Genomic DNA, 17415 nt, shown 5'->3' with positions numbered 1-17415 from the left:
AAAAAACAAAGGTATTATTTTTGGAGCCAAGGCACAGTATATTTCATTAAAAAGTCAAAAACATTCAAAAATGTATTCCTACGACCAGTTTTTTTTTAAATATTAAAAATATATGTTATTAAAATAAGAAAAATAAATAAAGATCTGCAAAATTATGAGCATTGTTTGTACTTCATGTTATTTATAATTATTTTTTGCTAGGCAATTTTAAACAGCTCTATAAAACAAATAAGTTATTAAATACATTTCCGTGTGCTACTTCATAAGGGGATAATTATATAAAAGTAACAAAATAGTCATCTGCTGCCTCCTACATATATGGATAAATGTTAAAATTACTTGGTTGATCACTGTGAGAAAGCAAAGATTCTTAACAATGTTTTTTTTAAAAATACATTTGGGCAATTTCCTGTGGCAAACTAGACAAGATCTCACGGCACACTCGTTGAAATTTACTGGTGTAAACAACACAAACATTTCATTATATGTTTTAAATTTTGCATATTGTTCGTATACTGTAGATGTGTATTATTATCACCCTCGAAAAAAGCGAGGCTGGTGATAATGATTATTTGATATCTAACTTTATGTCTGTTTGTTTGCTTGTTTGTCTGTGTAGAGGGGGAAGCAGTTTACATTTGACCACCAACTTTCACAGGCAATCAAGTAGGTTACCTAAAAAATGCCCAAAAAGCTGACTCAGCCATGTTGGTTTTGATGACTCAACATTTTCTCCCGGAAAGAAATTCAACTCTCCCAGGCCAAAAAACATTGAATTTCACCACCACCTTTTACAGGGAGTCAAGTAGGTTATCCCAGATGTGAAAACCGCCTCAAAATGCTTTTTTTTTTCTTTGGGCGGGGGGGGTTGCTGAGCAAGCAGCTTCACTATCTCAAGCCAGCACAAATTAGCCAGGATCAGAAAATTTACAAGCAATCAATTAAGTCACTCTAGAAGAATGACCCTGCCAAAGAAGAAAATGGTTTTGCGTCTCAACGCAGGTAATGCCCTATGGCGCAAGGCCATTTTGGTTTGTACTTCTTTTCCTTTGTTCTGTGTAATCTTGCGTTTTGTTAAAAGTCAGTTTTATGATAGCATGCACCCAGTAGTGTATGCCAATTTGTTTTCTACTATTCACCAAGTGTCAATAGTGTATTCGAAAATAGGTGACGTGCAGAATAACATGATTAAATACTACAAATAAGAAACAAATTATCACGTACTGTAGTCTTTTCGTGGTGTAGTAGTTAGCACATTCACCTATTCACTTTCACACGCTAAAGGTCGCTGGTTTGAAACCAGGTGGAAACATTTCTTGGCCTGGGGAGGGATGAGCGCCACCAGGCTGTACTTGCCCAAGACACACCACAGGAAATGATGCCCCTATCACCCTAGTGGTGAAGGGATACGCATGCACATTCTCACGTAATATCAGTGTATTACCTTAATTCAGGAGACACATCTATGCAGTTTTGACCTCGGAAATTAAGAAGTAATTATTCCGACTACAGGCCGTTACAAAGCCACCAATGTTGTACAATTTTGTTGTCTAAAATCGCCACCAATAAATCTGTGTTTTAAAAGTCCATAAGGGCTTTGTTGCTGTATCATTCTCCTAACTCACACAAATCAAAGAAACTCAACAAGGACTATGACACCATTAACATATTTATAATGATGCATTTAATCTGCAAAGAGAAAAAAAAAGAAAAAAAACAAATGACTAAAACGCATTCCTGGCGCTTGTGGTAGAAAAGTACCAATGTGCTCCCTTTCTAAATGGGTTAATGGCGGTGCACCCTACAATATCACATCAAGACAACTCTGAGCTGAAAGGAACACAACAGTCCATGCATGACTGAAGCATTTGGCTAATAGGTCATATTAAAGAATGAATACAATCACATTAACCTGCATTGCTCGTAATCTGTTGTCACCAAAATCCAATTTTATAAATTCCAACACTTTTTCACCTTATTCCAAGCATGTGTGCTGACACTAAAAGTTATTTCCACCATGCTTATCTTCTAAAAACTGCCTTTCGATGCATTGGAATGCCCATTAAAGCACAAAGCGCTCTGCCAAAGAGGCAACAGACAAAGCTGGTCTAGCACCTGAAAGAAAATCAGTTTATTCCAGAACTTATTCTCAAAAATTGAAGCAAAGCTTCAAATCTCCATTCTTCGAAAACGTTGTGAGCAATCGCATGCAAAATGGCATTCTCTCTTTTCTGACGATCTAATCAAGAAGCAGGCTCAACATTAATTGAAAGCGTAAATATGTTGCGGTTTTAACTGTACACATATAGCTATGGTCATACATGAAGAAAGCAATGTAAACACAATGCTTACACAGTAAGAGTGCGGCTGCCGGTAAGTAAAATGGTTATGTCAAGCAAGAAAAGAGCCAGATGTCATTCATGGAAATAGCATGTGTTAATGTAAGAGATTTGCTATATGGGATGTTATGGACTGAATGTAAAAGGAAAGAAGGATAATCCGTCCTTTGTGATACCCAGGTCCTCACATAATTGTAGGGTTAGCATGCAGGAAATGGCGTCTGACTTGAATGATATTTAAATATATATATATATATATATATATATATATATATATCTATATATATATATATATATATATATATATATATATATATATATATATATATATATATATATATATATATATAGATATATAGATATATATATATAGATATATATATATAGATATATATATAGAGAGATATATAAATAGAGAGAGAGAGGGATATATATTGATATATATAGATGTACATATGTCACGCCCCTTTGTAGAAATTAGCTAATGGATTACCATACGGTTAACATATACAACTAATCCATGATATTGATTTATGTCAAATAACCAAATGAATAAATCGGGTCAAGACCTTTGAGAAACTAACGTTGTCCAATCAAAGTTTCAGCCACTGGGCAGACAATTGATTGCAGAATTGCATTGACAAAGTCGAGTTTCACCACTGGGGGCATGGTTGTCCAAGTGATGCCGGTTCGATTCCAGTCAATTTCAAGTCAACAAAGTGTTTTGTTATAATTGTGGCCTATGCCTCCCTTTAAGACACTTTGTGGTTAAAGGCTATACAAATAAATCTTGTGCAAAATGTGATAGAACAATTTCAATATTAATGCAGTCATTCTCAAATGACTTAATAAAAATCCAATGTATCACCATTCATCGTGTAAATTCTACACAAAGGGTTTTAGGTGTTAATTCATCACCATGATAATTGAGAAATTACATCACATCAGTTAGATTTAAATGTATTTATTATTGATAAAATGAACATGATATAGCTAAGGGCGCATGGTGGCTGACTGGTTAGAACAACTGCCTCATAGTTTGATTCAGTTTCAGCTACTGGCCTACCTGTGCAGAGTTTGCATATTTTTCCCGCATGGCAGGTTGATGGGTGACTCTAAATTGACCCTATGAATGAATGTGTGTGTGAATGGCTGTATGACTATGTGTAATTGGCATGTGATTAGTTGACAACCAGTCGAGAGTGTGTACCACTCATTGCCAAATTTGTGTTGCAATCTAGTCACTTGATGGTTTTATTAATGATCAGTAGAGGGTCATGCGGACAGACACAACAAAATCAACTTTTTGGAGCTTTTGGGCATTTAAAAAAAGAAATCCTCACCAAAAGCACAGTCAACATGGTGTTTTGTTCCAATCACGTATCTGTGAGAATTCCAGCACTTTCTTGCAATCCAACATGCACTCGTTTCTATCTTGTGAAAAACGCTGGATACGTACAACCAAGTAGACATTTTACTGTGATTTTGGTTTCTCAGTCATGCAATTGATGTTTAAGGGCATTTGTAAAATCTAAGTTTATAGAAGTGATTGTATGTCAAACATCTAGAGGATTACTGAGTAAATAGAACAGAAAGAACTTTTTCTTTGAATCTTAAAAAATTCCAACTAGCTTAACAGTACTAGTTGTACGAGTACTAGTTTTGCGTGGAAGAGGCGTGGTCTTTGCCAACCAAACACATTACCTTCAAATTAGGATCATCTGCAACAACAGAACACATTTTATATAAAAGTCATGTCCATTGTGTCAAAGATAATTGTATTTATTGTGTTAAGGGGCTCCCAATATTGTCAGGACCAGAACGGAGACAGGACCCACTTGCGTTGCATTTCAGTTTTATTGGAAGAAAGAGAAAGGGTTGCGCCCACGATCCAGTGGTTGCCGGATGTGGGAAGCAGGTAGCTCTGAACGCGGAAGTGGATCTTCCGTGACAAGCTAAGGCCGTTTCGTGAACGGAAAAGTGGGTCAGTGGCTGGGACAGGAGAGCAAAACGTGTTCGGGGTCGGAAGCGAGTTGTAAGCCAGGTTTGCAGACGGACTGACAAAAGGGGAAAGATAGGAGTGGGTTGAAATAGGGACGGAGAGCCAATCAGAGTCCGAGGCAGTTGGCACCAAAGGAGCGGGCACAGGTGAAGCATAACAGTATCCTTATGAAATCAGTCCGTTGCACATACCTATTTTAGCGTCTATATCAAGAGGATAGGATTATTTCCGTTTATTATATTGCAGATATAATGAACTTTCATTTATTCATTTTCCGTACCAAGTCTCATCACTGTGGTCACAGGGGGTGCGTGAGCGCACTCCAGCTAACATCGAGCTGTGGGCAGTTCTGAATGACAGCTAATCACAGGGCACACACAAACATACAATATTTCACACATGCATTCATACCTAGGGACAATTGGAATCCCTAATTTACCTGCCATCAGGGGCGTAGTTTTGGCACGAACGCATCACCCCAAAATTGAGCAATTATTGATTTGGCCCCACCAATGCCAAGACCAAACCTATGTCTTTGCCTGCCATGCATGTTTCGGAATGTGAAAGGAAACCGAAATGCCCAAAGAAAACCTACGCAGGCACGAGAGAACATGCAAACTCCACAACGAAATGTGAGGAGCTGGAAACAAACCCAGGCCCCCTGAACTTTGAGGCAAACATGCTGATAAATAAACCACCATGCGCCTACAATAAACTTAGTTTTCTTCATGACCTACATTAAAATGTATTCCTTTTTTTACGTTTGTTGATTTTTCCCGATTAGGGCTTACTTTTTATCAGCAATTAAATGCTCAAATGTGTATTATTTACAATAAAGTCAATTATTAAACTACTTCCAACATTAAAGATGGGGTGCGTCATTTGATGTGTCCTTAAACTAATACATTTTAATATTTTCTCCAATATGTGTGTGTTAGCATTGTCTAACTGAGTTCAAAGAGCCCGTATGCTATTTTTTTCCTTAATTTTAGCAAAGCTGTTTTAGGCAGAACACATTATGTAGGGGGGATCTGGGATGGGAGAAGTGCCTGAGAGTGACATCATGCTCATTCACAGTTTTTTTGTGCAGCATGAAAATTGTGAAAGAAAGAAAAAGCTTGCTTAAAGAAGACTCCAAACGCCAACCCCAAACCCTTGAAAGAGGAAAAAAACATGTCTATTTGAGCGCACAAAACAAATGCACGTACTTGCACACGCATCATAATGTAGGCTGAAACGATGACTCGAGCCAGGAGATGGTGGCAAAGAGTAAAACAAGTTCCAAATACCGTACAACTCCTTTAAGAATGACGTTTAATAAGTACACCAATTTTAAACTGTACCTATTTCAACAATACAGGAATGGAGCATATCATCAACATAAATAATTATATAGTGTTGACATTAGTAGTATAGCGCATTATTGACACACCTCGCTTGTCCTGAATCTTAACGGTGAGCTCCAGCAGAGAGTCCGACCCCCTATTCAGCCTCCTGACGACGGTGATATCTCCAGTGTCATAATCCACTGACAGGGGTGAACTGTAGGGATCCGGGAAGACGAGCTCAAAACTGGCTGACTGGAACCTTTCGGGACTCAGCCTGGTTACAACCGAGCCGATGCTGGCGTTTTCAGACACTTTAAGGGAGATTGAATCTTCCCTGTTGAGGGTCACCTCCCTCGGTGCGCGCCTGGATCTCTCCCGGCCGCCGGTTTTCTGAAACCACCCGCGCGGGGTGAAGGTGATCACCGCCCTTTTGCTGCTCAGAGGCGGCCATCCGTTATCAGTAGCTACAACGAAGACACGAACTGCAGTTCTAAGCCCCAGGATAGAGTCGAGCAACACCACTTGTCCAGTTTTGGGGACAACATCAAAAGCTCCCTTTTGGGACACCAAGCTATATGTCAATTGTGCGTTCTTGCCGCTGTCTGCGTCGACAGCTTTCAGCGCGTAAACAACACTCCGAATTGCTGTGGTGTCGTTCAAAGTTACGCTCACGTCTTTTGGTGGGCAAAAAGTCGGTGCGTTGTCGTTAGTATCCAAAATGCTCACTTTAAGCAAAGCAACGTCAACAAGCACGGAGCCTGGCGCGCACAATGCGATGCGTAGAAGATATCCCGAGCGCACCTCTCGGTCCAGGAATCGGCAAGTTTTCAAAAAGATATTCCCCCTCCTGTGATGGGCGAAAGCACAGAAATCCCGGCCGCCGTCACCATATACTCTAAGACACATTCCCGACCATTTTTGAGCGCCGATGCGCCTCGCCGGGATGCTAAGTCCGTTCACTTTAGATCCCGCCGGTGAATTCTCCAAAATATGTCCATGAAAGACAGGCAGTTGCCGCCTTGTTTCGCGTCCACCTGCCGGGGTCCACAGACAAATAAGAAGCACAAAAACCCTCCAAATCATGTCGGTGGTAAGTTATGTAAAAGCGGTTTCCAAGAGCTTCAGGGGGGTAAAAAGGGTAAAAAGTATTTCTCTCATATTTTAGGATTTGGATCGAGATGACTTAAAGCGTTTGCATGCTGATTGACCCACGCGTCACTGCAGACGGTCCACAGCGCTGCAGGCGCATGCAGCTTTCAGCACCCACGGCGGGGTGGGGGGAATTTACGACATAGAACGAGGATGGTTCTACGAGAGGATCCAGGCAAATAGTCTCATCGTAGAGCCCCACCCTGTGTGATGGTCAAGTGCCCCGTTCACCTCGGATGAAAATGTGTCACAAATCCTCAAAGAGATTAAAATATTCTCGACAGAGGGAAAAATCACTCCGACTGGCACAGATGACCTATTCGAGGAGGCGCATATGGTTCCCAAACCCAACACTGCCCTAAATTTGCTTCGTTGCTCCTTGCTCTGAGAATGTATCATTCATTTTTACTATTTCAGTATTTATTTATTTATATATATATATATATATATATATATATATATATATATATATATATATATATATATATATATATATATATATATATATATAGATATATATATATACTGGACTGTCTCAGAAAATTAGAATATTGTGATAAAGTTCTTTATTTACTGTAATGCAATTAAAAAAACAAAAATGTCATACATTCTGGATTCATTACACATCAACTGAACTATTTCAAGCCTTTTATTATTTGAATATTGCTGATTTTGACTTACAGCTGAAAAAAACTCAAAAATCCTATCTCAAAATATTAGAATACTTCCTCAGACCAAGTAAAAAAATAATTTTATAACAGCAAAACTAAATCAAACATTTGAAAATGTCCATTGATGCACTCAGTACTTGGTTGGGAATCCTTTTGCACGCATTACTGCATCAATCCGGCGTGGCATGGAGGCAATCAGCCTGTGGCATTGCTGAGGTGTTATTGATGCCCAGGATGCTTCGATAGCGGCCTTCAGCTCATTTGCATTTGTAGGTCTGGTGTCTTTCATCTTCTTCTTAACTATACCCCACAAATTCTCGATGGGGTTCAGGTCGGGGGAATTAGCAGGCCAATCAAGGACAGTGATGCCATGGTCAGTGCACCAGTTACTGGTGGTTTTGGCACTGTGGGCAGGTGCCAGATCATGCTGGAAAATGAAATCCTCATCTCCATAGAGCTTTTCAGCAGATGGAAGCATGTAGTGCTCTAAAATCTCTTGGTACACAGTTGCATTTACTCTGGACTTGATGAAACACAGTGGACCAACACCAGCAGCTGACATGGCTCCCCAAACCATTGCTGACTGTGGGAACTTCACACTGGATTTCAAGCAACTTGGATTTTGCTCCTCTCCAGCCTTTCTCCAGACTCTGGCGCCTTGACTCCCAAATGAAATTCAAAACTTGCTTTCGTCTGAAAAGAGGACTTTGGACCACTCTGCAACTGTCCAGTGCTTCTTCTTCATAGCCCAAGTCAGACGCTTCTTCCGTTGTCTTGAGTTCAGAAGTGGCTTGACCATGGGAATACGGCTATTGTAGCCCATTTCCCGGACACGTCTGTGAACTGTGGCTTTTGATACCTGGACTCCAGCTTCAGCCCACTGTCTTTGAAGCTCCCCCAAATTCTGGAAGCGGCTCTTCGTCACAATTTTGTTAAGGCTGCGGTCATCTCTCTTGGTTGTGCAGCGTTTCCGGCCACATTTTTCCCTTCCAACAGACTTTTTGTGGATATGCTTTGAAACTGCACTCTATGAACAGCCTGCTCTTTGAGAATTTTCCTTTTGTGTCTTACCCTCCTGATGGAGGGTATCAATGATGGTCCTCTGGACAGCAGTCTTCCCCATACTTGTGATTTAGTTTACTGAACCAAGCTGAGTGTTTTTAAGGCTCAGGAAACCCTCGCAAGGTGTTTCGAGTTAATTAGATGATTCAGGTGATTAGTTGAATAGCCTACTTGTATACTTTTTCATGATATTCTAATATTTTGAGATAGGATTTTTGAGTTTTCATAAGCTGTAAGCCAAATTCAGCAATATTCAAATAATAAAAGGCTTGAAATAGTTCAGTTGATGTGTAATGAATCCAGAATGTATGACATTTTTGTTTTTTTAATTGCATTACAGAAAATAAAGAACTTTATCACAATATTCTAATTTTCTGAGACAGTCCAGTATATATATATATATATATATATATATATATATATATATATATATATTGTAAATGTACATTATTTGGCATTCTTGTACACATGGATACAGAACAAAATGTTGATACATCTGACCCACACAGTTCCCAGAAATATAGAAATAGAAGTAAATAGTAATGAGTTGGAGTATTTTAAATAAGGATACGGTACAATAGTGCAAAACAAGACAGTAGGAGGGTCATATAATGTACAAAATATATAGATGTGCAGCAGCAAGTAAATAATTTTAGCTTTGAATACTGTACAGCAGTGCAAGAATGCAAGAGGAACGGCTGAAGAGATGTGCAAAATGGGCAGTAAGGTAAACATGTTCACTATACAGAAACAAGTGGTATCATTTTTAAAAATCACTAGTAATAGAATTTTGAAAAAATAAAATTTTAAATTATTTTTAATTGAAACAATCAAAAAATGAATGTGCAAAAGCAGCTAGATGGGCTTGCCATATGTGGGATTGACTATTTTGACAGTCTAATGGCCAGAGGGACAAAGCTGTTGCAGAACCTGGTGGTCCTGCAAGGCACACTGCAGTACTTCTTTTCCAGAGGCTAGCAGAGTGAACAGTCCATGATGGGGGTGAGAGGGGTCCCTAATGATGTTTTTGGCTCGGGATAGACAGCGCTTCTGGCCAATGTCCTGAAGGAATGGAAGAGAAGTCCCGATGATTTCCTCCGCTGTCCTAACCACTCTCCTCATACTGCTCCAATCGGAGGCACTGCAGTCTCCACACCACACAGAGATAGTTTTTCAGAATATTCTCTACAGTGTTTCTGTAGAATGCGGTGAGGGTGGGTGAGGTTGGTTGTGGGTGGGCGAGGGCAGGTGGGCTCATCTCAATCTTCGTAGGAAGTACATGCGCTGCTTTGTCCTCTTTACCAGTGATGTAGTGTTCACAGACCAGGTTTACTTGTTTTAAGCATGGATGCCAGACCTTTGATAACATTCTAATGTACTAATTGAATCCGAAAGTATGATGGAATAGCCTTCCCATCACGGCATGCACAGAATTGACATAGAGTATCTGCAGACATGACATATGTTTATGCTGGATCTCCGGTCCTGGGCACCTGGGCACTCCGGTCCTGGAGGGCCATAAGTCCTGCCAGATTTTGAAGTTTGCTCTTCTTTAACTCAGGTGATACAAATTATAACCTCGTTAGCAAGCTAGCAAGTGCTCGTTAACGATACTGGAGATTGGAATCACCTGTATTGGATCAGAGAAACCTCAAAAATCATGCAGAACATACGGCCCTCCAGGACCGGAGTGCCCAGGTCTGCTACCGAAGGAGAAGTTGAGTAAACACTCTATGACTGTACCGTCCGTGCCTGTCTCTGAATCCGACTGCAACCCGACTACATACACAACATATTGGCGACGAGGATGGGATGGATCGGAATTTCACAACCCCCTGCTTTGCTTGAAACCCCGGGTGAGCCTACGATGTTGTACTCCACGTGGATTCAGATGTTCGAAAATTACCTGCTAGCATTGACTGCTAACGAAATGCCGGACAAACGAAAGCGCGCACTACTGCTGCACTGTTTAGGCACAGAAGGGCAGAGAATTTTTCTTTCCCTTCCTGACACTGGCACTTCTTACAAATCCGCCTGTGATGCGCTAGAAATTTTCTTTGTACCGAAGATTAATGTCGTGGCCTAAGAGCACTTGAGTGCCCTCGAACTAGTTCTGAAAATAGCTTTTTATGGCTGCTTGAAGGCCGTGTCTACGCCATCCCAACATTATTGACTAAACCAACACCGTTATCAACACTTATGTATAAGTGTGAAGACCTCTAGGTAGAATTATGACCCGGGCAACAAGTAATGGCTAAAAGAATAGCTCTCAGGTTAAAAAAAGGTTGAAGACCCCTGTACAGTAGAGCAACATCCAGAGAGCAAATATTACACAATGTCCCTTTAAACCTTGTCTATTAGCCTTTTGATAAGTATACATCCATATGTTAATACAGAAAAGCAAAATGTGTGGCAAACCACACAAAATTTACTGTTTTGTTACCATGAAATAGTATTTTAAATAACCCCCTTATTCAAACCAGACTGTTTGTAATTATGGAACAAACTTTAGTAGAGTGGAAAAAGTCATTATTTCTGCAATTGTGTCAACTCGACTGGACTTCGCTTAACTAATGCTTTCACAACAGGTGCCATAGTTATACAACATAGCATTTAACAAAATACATAAAAAAATAAAAGTGGAAAAATTAATGTCCAAAAAAGATCAAGAGGAAGGCAAGAAATACAAATGAAGAATTAAACGATATCAGGAGGGACGAAATGAGGGCAGGTTGTGTTGGAGAAAATGAAGAAAATGATTCACAGCAGAGAAGAAGAAAAGGTATAGAGCAGGGGCCGGTAACCTTTTTAACCCAGAGCCATAAACACAAAAACAATTAGATTTTTTTGAAAAAGAGCCTCACCATATATCTTAAGACAAAATAATAAAAAAAATAAAAAATAAAAAAAAACGCAAGGACCGCTCTGCAGACAAAAGGTAATTCCTCGGCACATTTCATTTCACAGTGTGACATCTGATGATTTGATATGTGTTTGAAATAATTATAATAATGACATCCTGTGTCCCATGATGCGCGCAGCCTGTGTATAGCTCCTCCCATTCCTACCGCTCACCCGATCAAATTGCTCTAGGTGCTTAGCAAGTGCTTCTTGGTAAAACCTTTGATTTGGGTTAAAGCTTGTTCTCTGGCTTTTCATCATAAACTCAACAAAGAACTTAGATTGTTTTATGAGTTTTCATATAAAGGATTATTTTTACGATTTACAGCAAAAAAGGGTCTGTTTGAGTGACACCTTGTCTGTAAGCTGGAGCTAAAATTGTGTCCTGTATATAATGGACCAGATGCTTCATGCATCAAATGTGACCTGTCTTCAGATGTGTGAGAATTGGCCTTGCATGATGCAACATAATCAATAATTGCCTATGTCCTGTTTTCTCTTTCATATATACCCGTGAAAATACCCATAAATGACTATTTAGCCATAAGTGCACAACTCCTGGTATAAAGGTTCAATGTTTAAAGATGAGAAAAGTACATGTGTAGCAACCTAAATTATCTGCTACAAAGCACAAGGAAAAATACAAAACAGAGACTCAAAGTGACCGAATCACACTATTTTTCTTCTCATCTTTTTGCCTAGCTTGCCCATCACATTAAATGTGATGAGTATATAAAAAGTAGACATTATTCCATATTTTGTAATTAAACTCTGTAGGTTCTGCTGGTATTCAAAACTTTACATGGAATTGCCGCTTTATATCTGTCTAATATAATTTCCCCCTATCCTACGCTCATAGCCCAAAGCCAGAGCCAAGAAGACATCCTCAGGTTTGAGAGCATTCTCCATTTTTTTTTTTTTTTCGTTTTTCCCTCTCTTTGGGTTGTTTGGCGATTAAGGGCTATACAAATAAATATGACTTGACAAGGTTAGAATAGAAGAGAATAAAATATACCTTTATTATCATTGTTACAAAATGGGTTGAACATATTGTGACAATGAAATTGAACGTGGCACTCCAGTTACACATTTAACTGTAAGGATCTCATCTCATCTCATCTCATCTCATCTCATCTCATCTCATCTCATCTCATCTCATCAGCTGTACCCCTTATCCTTATTAGGGTCGCGGGGGGGCTGGAGCCCATCCCAACCATCTCCGGGCAGTGGGCAGGGGACACCCTGAACTGGTTGCCAGCCAATCGCAGGGCACATGGGGACAGACAACTCACTCACTCAGTCACACCTAGGGACAATTTGGACCGGTCAATTCACCTGAAATGCATGTCTTTGGAATGTGGGAGGAAACAGGAGTGCCCAGAGGAAACCCACGCAAGCACGGGGAGAACAGACAAACTCCGCACAGTAAGTCCAGTAGCTGGATTTGAACCCATGCAGGAGGTTCCCACGACCTCAGAACTGTGCCGCACACGCGCTAACCACTGTGCCGCCATGCTGCCTAACTGTAAGGATAAAAAAATTAAAAAAGATAAAAAGATAATTTACAGAATATTTACACAAGAAAGTGTAGGCATGTAGAGGGAGAAGATATTTACATTGGGTGTTTACTTACAGTTTTGGGATCGTATTAGTGTAATATGCAGTAGTGCAAAATAGGAAACATTGTGCAAAGTAAGCATAGGCATGAATACAATTTTTCATCTGTATGAGGTAATGTGTTTGCATTGGTATTCCTCCTTAAAGAGTATTTGTGGAGAGTTTGAGTTTTTTTGTGCAGTGTGTGTTAAGGGTGGTGATGGCTCTGGGGAAAAAACTGACCAATCTCGGAGTCTGTTTGTTTTTGTTTTGTGTGACCTGTAGCGTCTGTCGGAGGGCAGCAGGTCAAAGAGGTGGTTGCTGGGGTGAGAAGAGTCCTCGATGATGTTTTCTGCTCTGCTGAAGTAGCGAGAGCAGACAATGTCTTCCAAACTGGGCAGAGAGCAATCAACGATTCTCTGGGCTGTAACAAGGTTTTAGGAAACTTAAGTGTACCCATAGCAAAAGATGGCAGAATAATGTCAGTTTTCCTTAAATGAGACTCTTGCTATGTAGAATTAAAAGAAAATCCTGATTAATAAGCATGTTTAAAATTCATATGAGGGTTTGTGTATTTTTCCTTATTATTCAAATGAATATTGTTTTTTTATTGAGTTTTTGTAACAACTAGGAAGCACTAAATAATACATTATGTCCCTTTATGTGTTATCACTTAGTTACAGATATTTTATTCAAAGGTGCTGTCTGAAATCTCTTGTTATTAGTTAAGATGCATTTTGGGGGATTCCGCGTTATTGACTTTGAATGTTTTGAGGATAAAAATGTGAAGCTTTTTTTTCATTTTCTTTTATATCTCTTGTTCATTTTGTTATTGGATTTTTATTTTGATTATTTTTTTCTATTTTTGTCTATTTAATTTATCAAACTCACTTTTTATCGTTTGTTGCTGATTTTCATTTCATTATATTGTTTACTGTTTATTTTGGTTACACTTCAAGTGTAGGATAAATCTGTTGCTGGTGAGGTGCAATAAATATTACAAGGTTCTATAACACAAGTTCCCGGCTGTTCTTCGCAATTCAACTGACTCAAATACTGCTCAGAAAAGGTCAAATTCTTTGACGCACATCAACCTCTTTTTGAAGTAGCGGGCAACCTTATTTTCCTTGGTAATTAGTTACTTTTCTTATAGAGTAATTCAGTTACTAAATCAGATACTTTCTGTGAGTAACCATAACTAAAAACTGTATGAAAGTAACACGCCCAACACTGTAGATGACACATTTACAAACAGAAAGATGCATAAGTAGAGTAGGGGTGGGCCAACTGCGTCCACAAGGGACGCATGGCCTAAATGTTCTTTACATGCTCCTGTAGAGGTAATTCTAATCACCAGGCTCCTTACCAAGCTCCTGCAAGCTTGCTTACAAGTTGACACTGAAAAACAGTAATTAGTTACAGGGACTAGATTCTTCACTTAAAAAGTAATTAGGTTACCCCTCAGATTACTGAAAAGTAGCGCCTTACTCTGAAAGTAACTATCTAGTTACAAATTAAAGTATATACTCACACTGAGCCTGACCCCTTTAAACTCTCTTAAAATAGCCACATATTAGAAGAAATAGAAGAAAACGTGTACACAAACTTGCGGAAGCAATGATTCAACCCTTCATAAATCTTGGAATGTGGATACTCACACTTAGTCGAGACACTCCATATCCATTTTCTCTCTGGGCTTTAAACCACTGATAAAATCCCCTTCCATCATTGCTGGGTTCTCTCTATATTTATATACCCTGTTCTCACCAAAGGCCTTGGATCCAATTTATAGTTATGAATCCAATGCCAAACTTTCTTGCTCCTTCCTGGTTGCTTGTTTCTTCAGTCGCCCATATTACTTTGAGTCAGCACTAAGGGACAGACATTTTCTTTTTTTTCCCCAGGTATGGTGTATTGCAGGACAAAATTTACCATACTTTTACCATACCTTCTGTGCTCAAGTGTGCCCCATTAGTTTCCTGTTGGTGTGTTGTTTCTGCAAGCCATTCCCCATCCAGCACGCACTGCGTACCATTCGCTCACTACAGGTTACACACATCTGAATATGCCCATGTAAGCTGACCCCATGAATTCACTATTTTATCTTAAATGTGGCCAAGGTGTGAGTATGCATATAAGGTAGGGAGAATATCTCCATGAGGAGCAACTCGTCCTCTCAATCTGTACTTTAGATGGCGCCGCCATAACTGTATTTAATTGTACTTTGCAGTAAAATATAAACCTGCCCACACCAAATTGTTTTTGGATAGTGGACCGAGGGCTATATGTGACATCGTGAATAATGCTGGGGCGACGCTGTACAGTAATTCATTAGCTGCTTTAAATAAGTAGCTAAAATATCCATATAACACACTATTTAGTCATACCCGCAGAGTTACAAAATTGTATTAATAACGTGTTACTGTTATCGTTACTGCAAAAAGTAATTGCATTGCATTGGATTTGCTCCACGAGAACATCCCTGGCAAGCCAAACGAACAAAGACTGAAGAGGAACAGGGAAGCTGCCCGGGAATACAGGAGCAGAAAAAAAATTAACATTCAAGATCTGGAGAACCGTGTGGAAAGGCTGGAAATAGAAAATAATGCCTTGAAGGAAGAAATCAAAATCTGTAAAACGAATCAACAGGAATGCCAGTGATTCTCTCAGCGTACTTTGCTGCATCTTCAATCACTCTCTGTGAAAATGTCAAATGTATTTTACTTTCTGTATCAAATCATTTGGTGACATTGGATCAGATTTCGGATATTGGACTACATTAGGCGGTTCATGATTTGAAATGTTAAGTACTTAGTCTGATATATAACGGATACAATATCAAGTTTTGTTTAAATCCAAATTCAGTTGCACTGTTTCCTTATTCGTAAAAGGTTTGAAATAAAAGCATTCCAGGGATGCATTCATTTGTAACATGTTTGTCCCAACACTGCGAGCTGGAGAATAGAAACTTCCAAAACTTTGCATGACAAATGACCCTTAAGGGATGGGTTTTACCCACCCCTGAAGTAGAACCTAGTAGGCGACAGTGCACACTTTTCTGCCTGCAGAGAAACAATCGTGCAGCTTGAGTGGATAATGAACAGACAGAGCTCATTTTCACTTCAAAAGGAATGAACTGAAACTAGAGAGGGCATCCCAAGACGGTACCATTTCAAGATGCCTCCTGATGCTAGCATAAGCAGCAGAGTGAGAGAGAACATCTCATTCCTCAATTGTCCAAAATGTACTCCGAATAGGCCTGCCTTGCCATATTTTTCGCAAATCACAAAACCGGAAGCAACGTTTGTGAGCATTTGGTAATTAGGTCATTAGGAAGCGCAAATATTTGATGTAATTCTAAAACTGAACTGAACTGAGCTTGATTGATTAAAGCATCGTTTCTCAACCAGTTTCTCAAACGTATGCAAGAAATTTCCAATTTGTCTCATCTCCCATCTCATTAGCTACACCGCTTTATCCTCAGTAGGGTCGCGGGGGTGCCCATCCCAGCAATCATCGGGCAGTGGGCAGGGGACACCCTGAACTGGTTGCCAGCCAATCGCAGGGCACACGGGGACAGACAACTCACTCGCTCAATCACACCTAGGGATGATTTCTTTGCTCAATCTTTTTGTTAATTTTCTAGAAATTCAAGACAAAAAAGTAAAACTTGAAAGGTTTAAATTATAACAAAAAACAAAATTAAGCTAAAATAATTACCAGACAGGGCAGCACGGCAGCTTTTCAGTTTCAGTTTTAGTGGTACCACATTCTTACAATGAGTATCTCATGGGTCCATTTGAACCCAACTGATGTGTTGGGAGTCATTAGGTGAACAAACCCCCCAATTCCAACCCCTAATGCCGAGCAAGGCAGAGAGGCAATTGGTACCAATGTTTGTAAGTCCTTGGTATGACCTGGCTGAGCCTTGAACCAGCAACCTCCCAGTCTCGGGGGCGGGCGCCCTACCCACAAGGCCACCGAGTGGGTAGCGTGTCTTTGGCACAGTTCTGAGGTCATGGGATCAAATCCAGTTACCAGCCTTCCTGTGTGGGGTTTGCATGTTCTCCCCGTGCTTGCGTGCGTTCACTCCAGGAACTCCACTTTCCTCCCACATTCCAAAAACGTGCATGTGAGGTTGATGTGTGAATGAGCGAGTGAGTTGTCTGTCTCTGTGTGCCATGCGACTGGCTGGCAACCAGTTCAGGGTTTCCCTTGCCCACTGTTCGAAGACAGCTGAGATGGGCTCCAGCATTCCCGCGACCCTACTGAGGATAAGCGTTGCAGTTAATGGATGGATGAACAACTACCAGAACAAATAACCTGTATTAGCTCCTGATCCACAGAAACCTTAATAATACTGTATT

At 40.0% G+C, this 17415-nt stretch overlaps 1 protein-coding gene across 1 annotated transcript in view; it reads right to left on the bottom strand.

The window, feature by feature from the left end:
- Positions 1-6887, bottom strand: part of LOC148363332 (neural-cadherin-like) — a 233605-nt gene extending 226718 nt beyond the window's left edge. The window contains exon 1 of the mRNA XM_088340974.1: positions 5774-6887. Coding sequence (XP_088197100.1) covers positions 5774-6752 — 979 coding nt within the window. The 5' untranslated portion in view covers positions 6753-6887. The remainder of the gene's footprint in view (positions 1-5773) is intronic.
- Between the last annotated feature and the right edge of the window lie 10528 nt (positions 6888-17415).

This window comes from Urocampus carinirostris, chromosome 7, assembly GCF_059441175.1.
Source record: "Urocampus carinirostris isolate Australia breed hairy pipefish chromosome 7, RoL_Ucar_1.0, whole genome shotgun sequence".
In the NCBI taxonomy this organism is placed as follows: domain Eukaryota; kingdom Metazoa; phylum Chordata; class Actinopteri; order Syngnathiformes; family Syngnathidae; genus Urocampus; species Urocampus carinirostris.
This window is presented reverse-complemented; position numbering and strand designations above follow the sequence as displayed.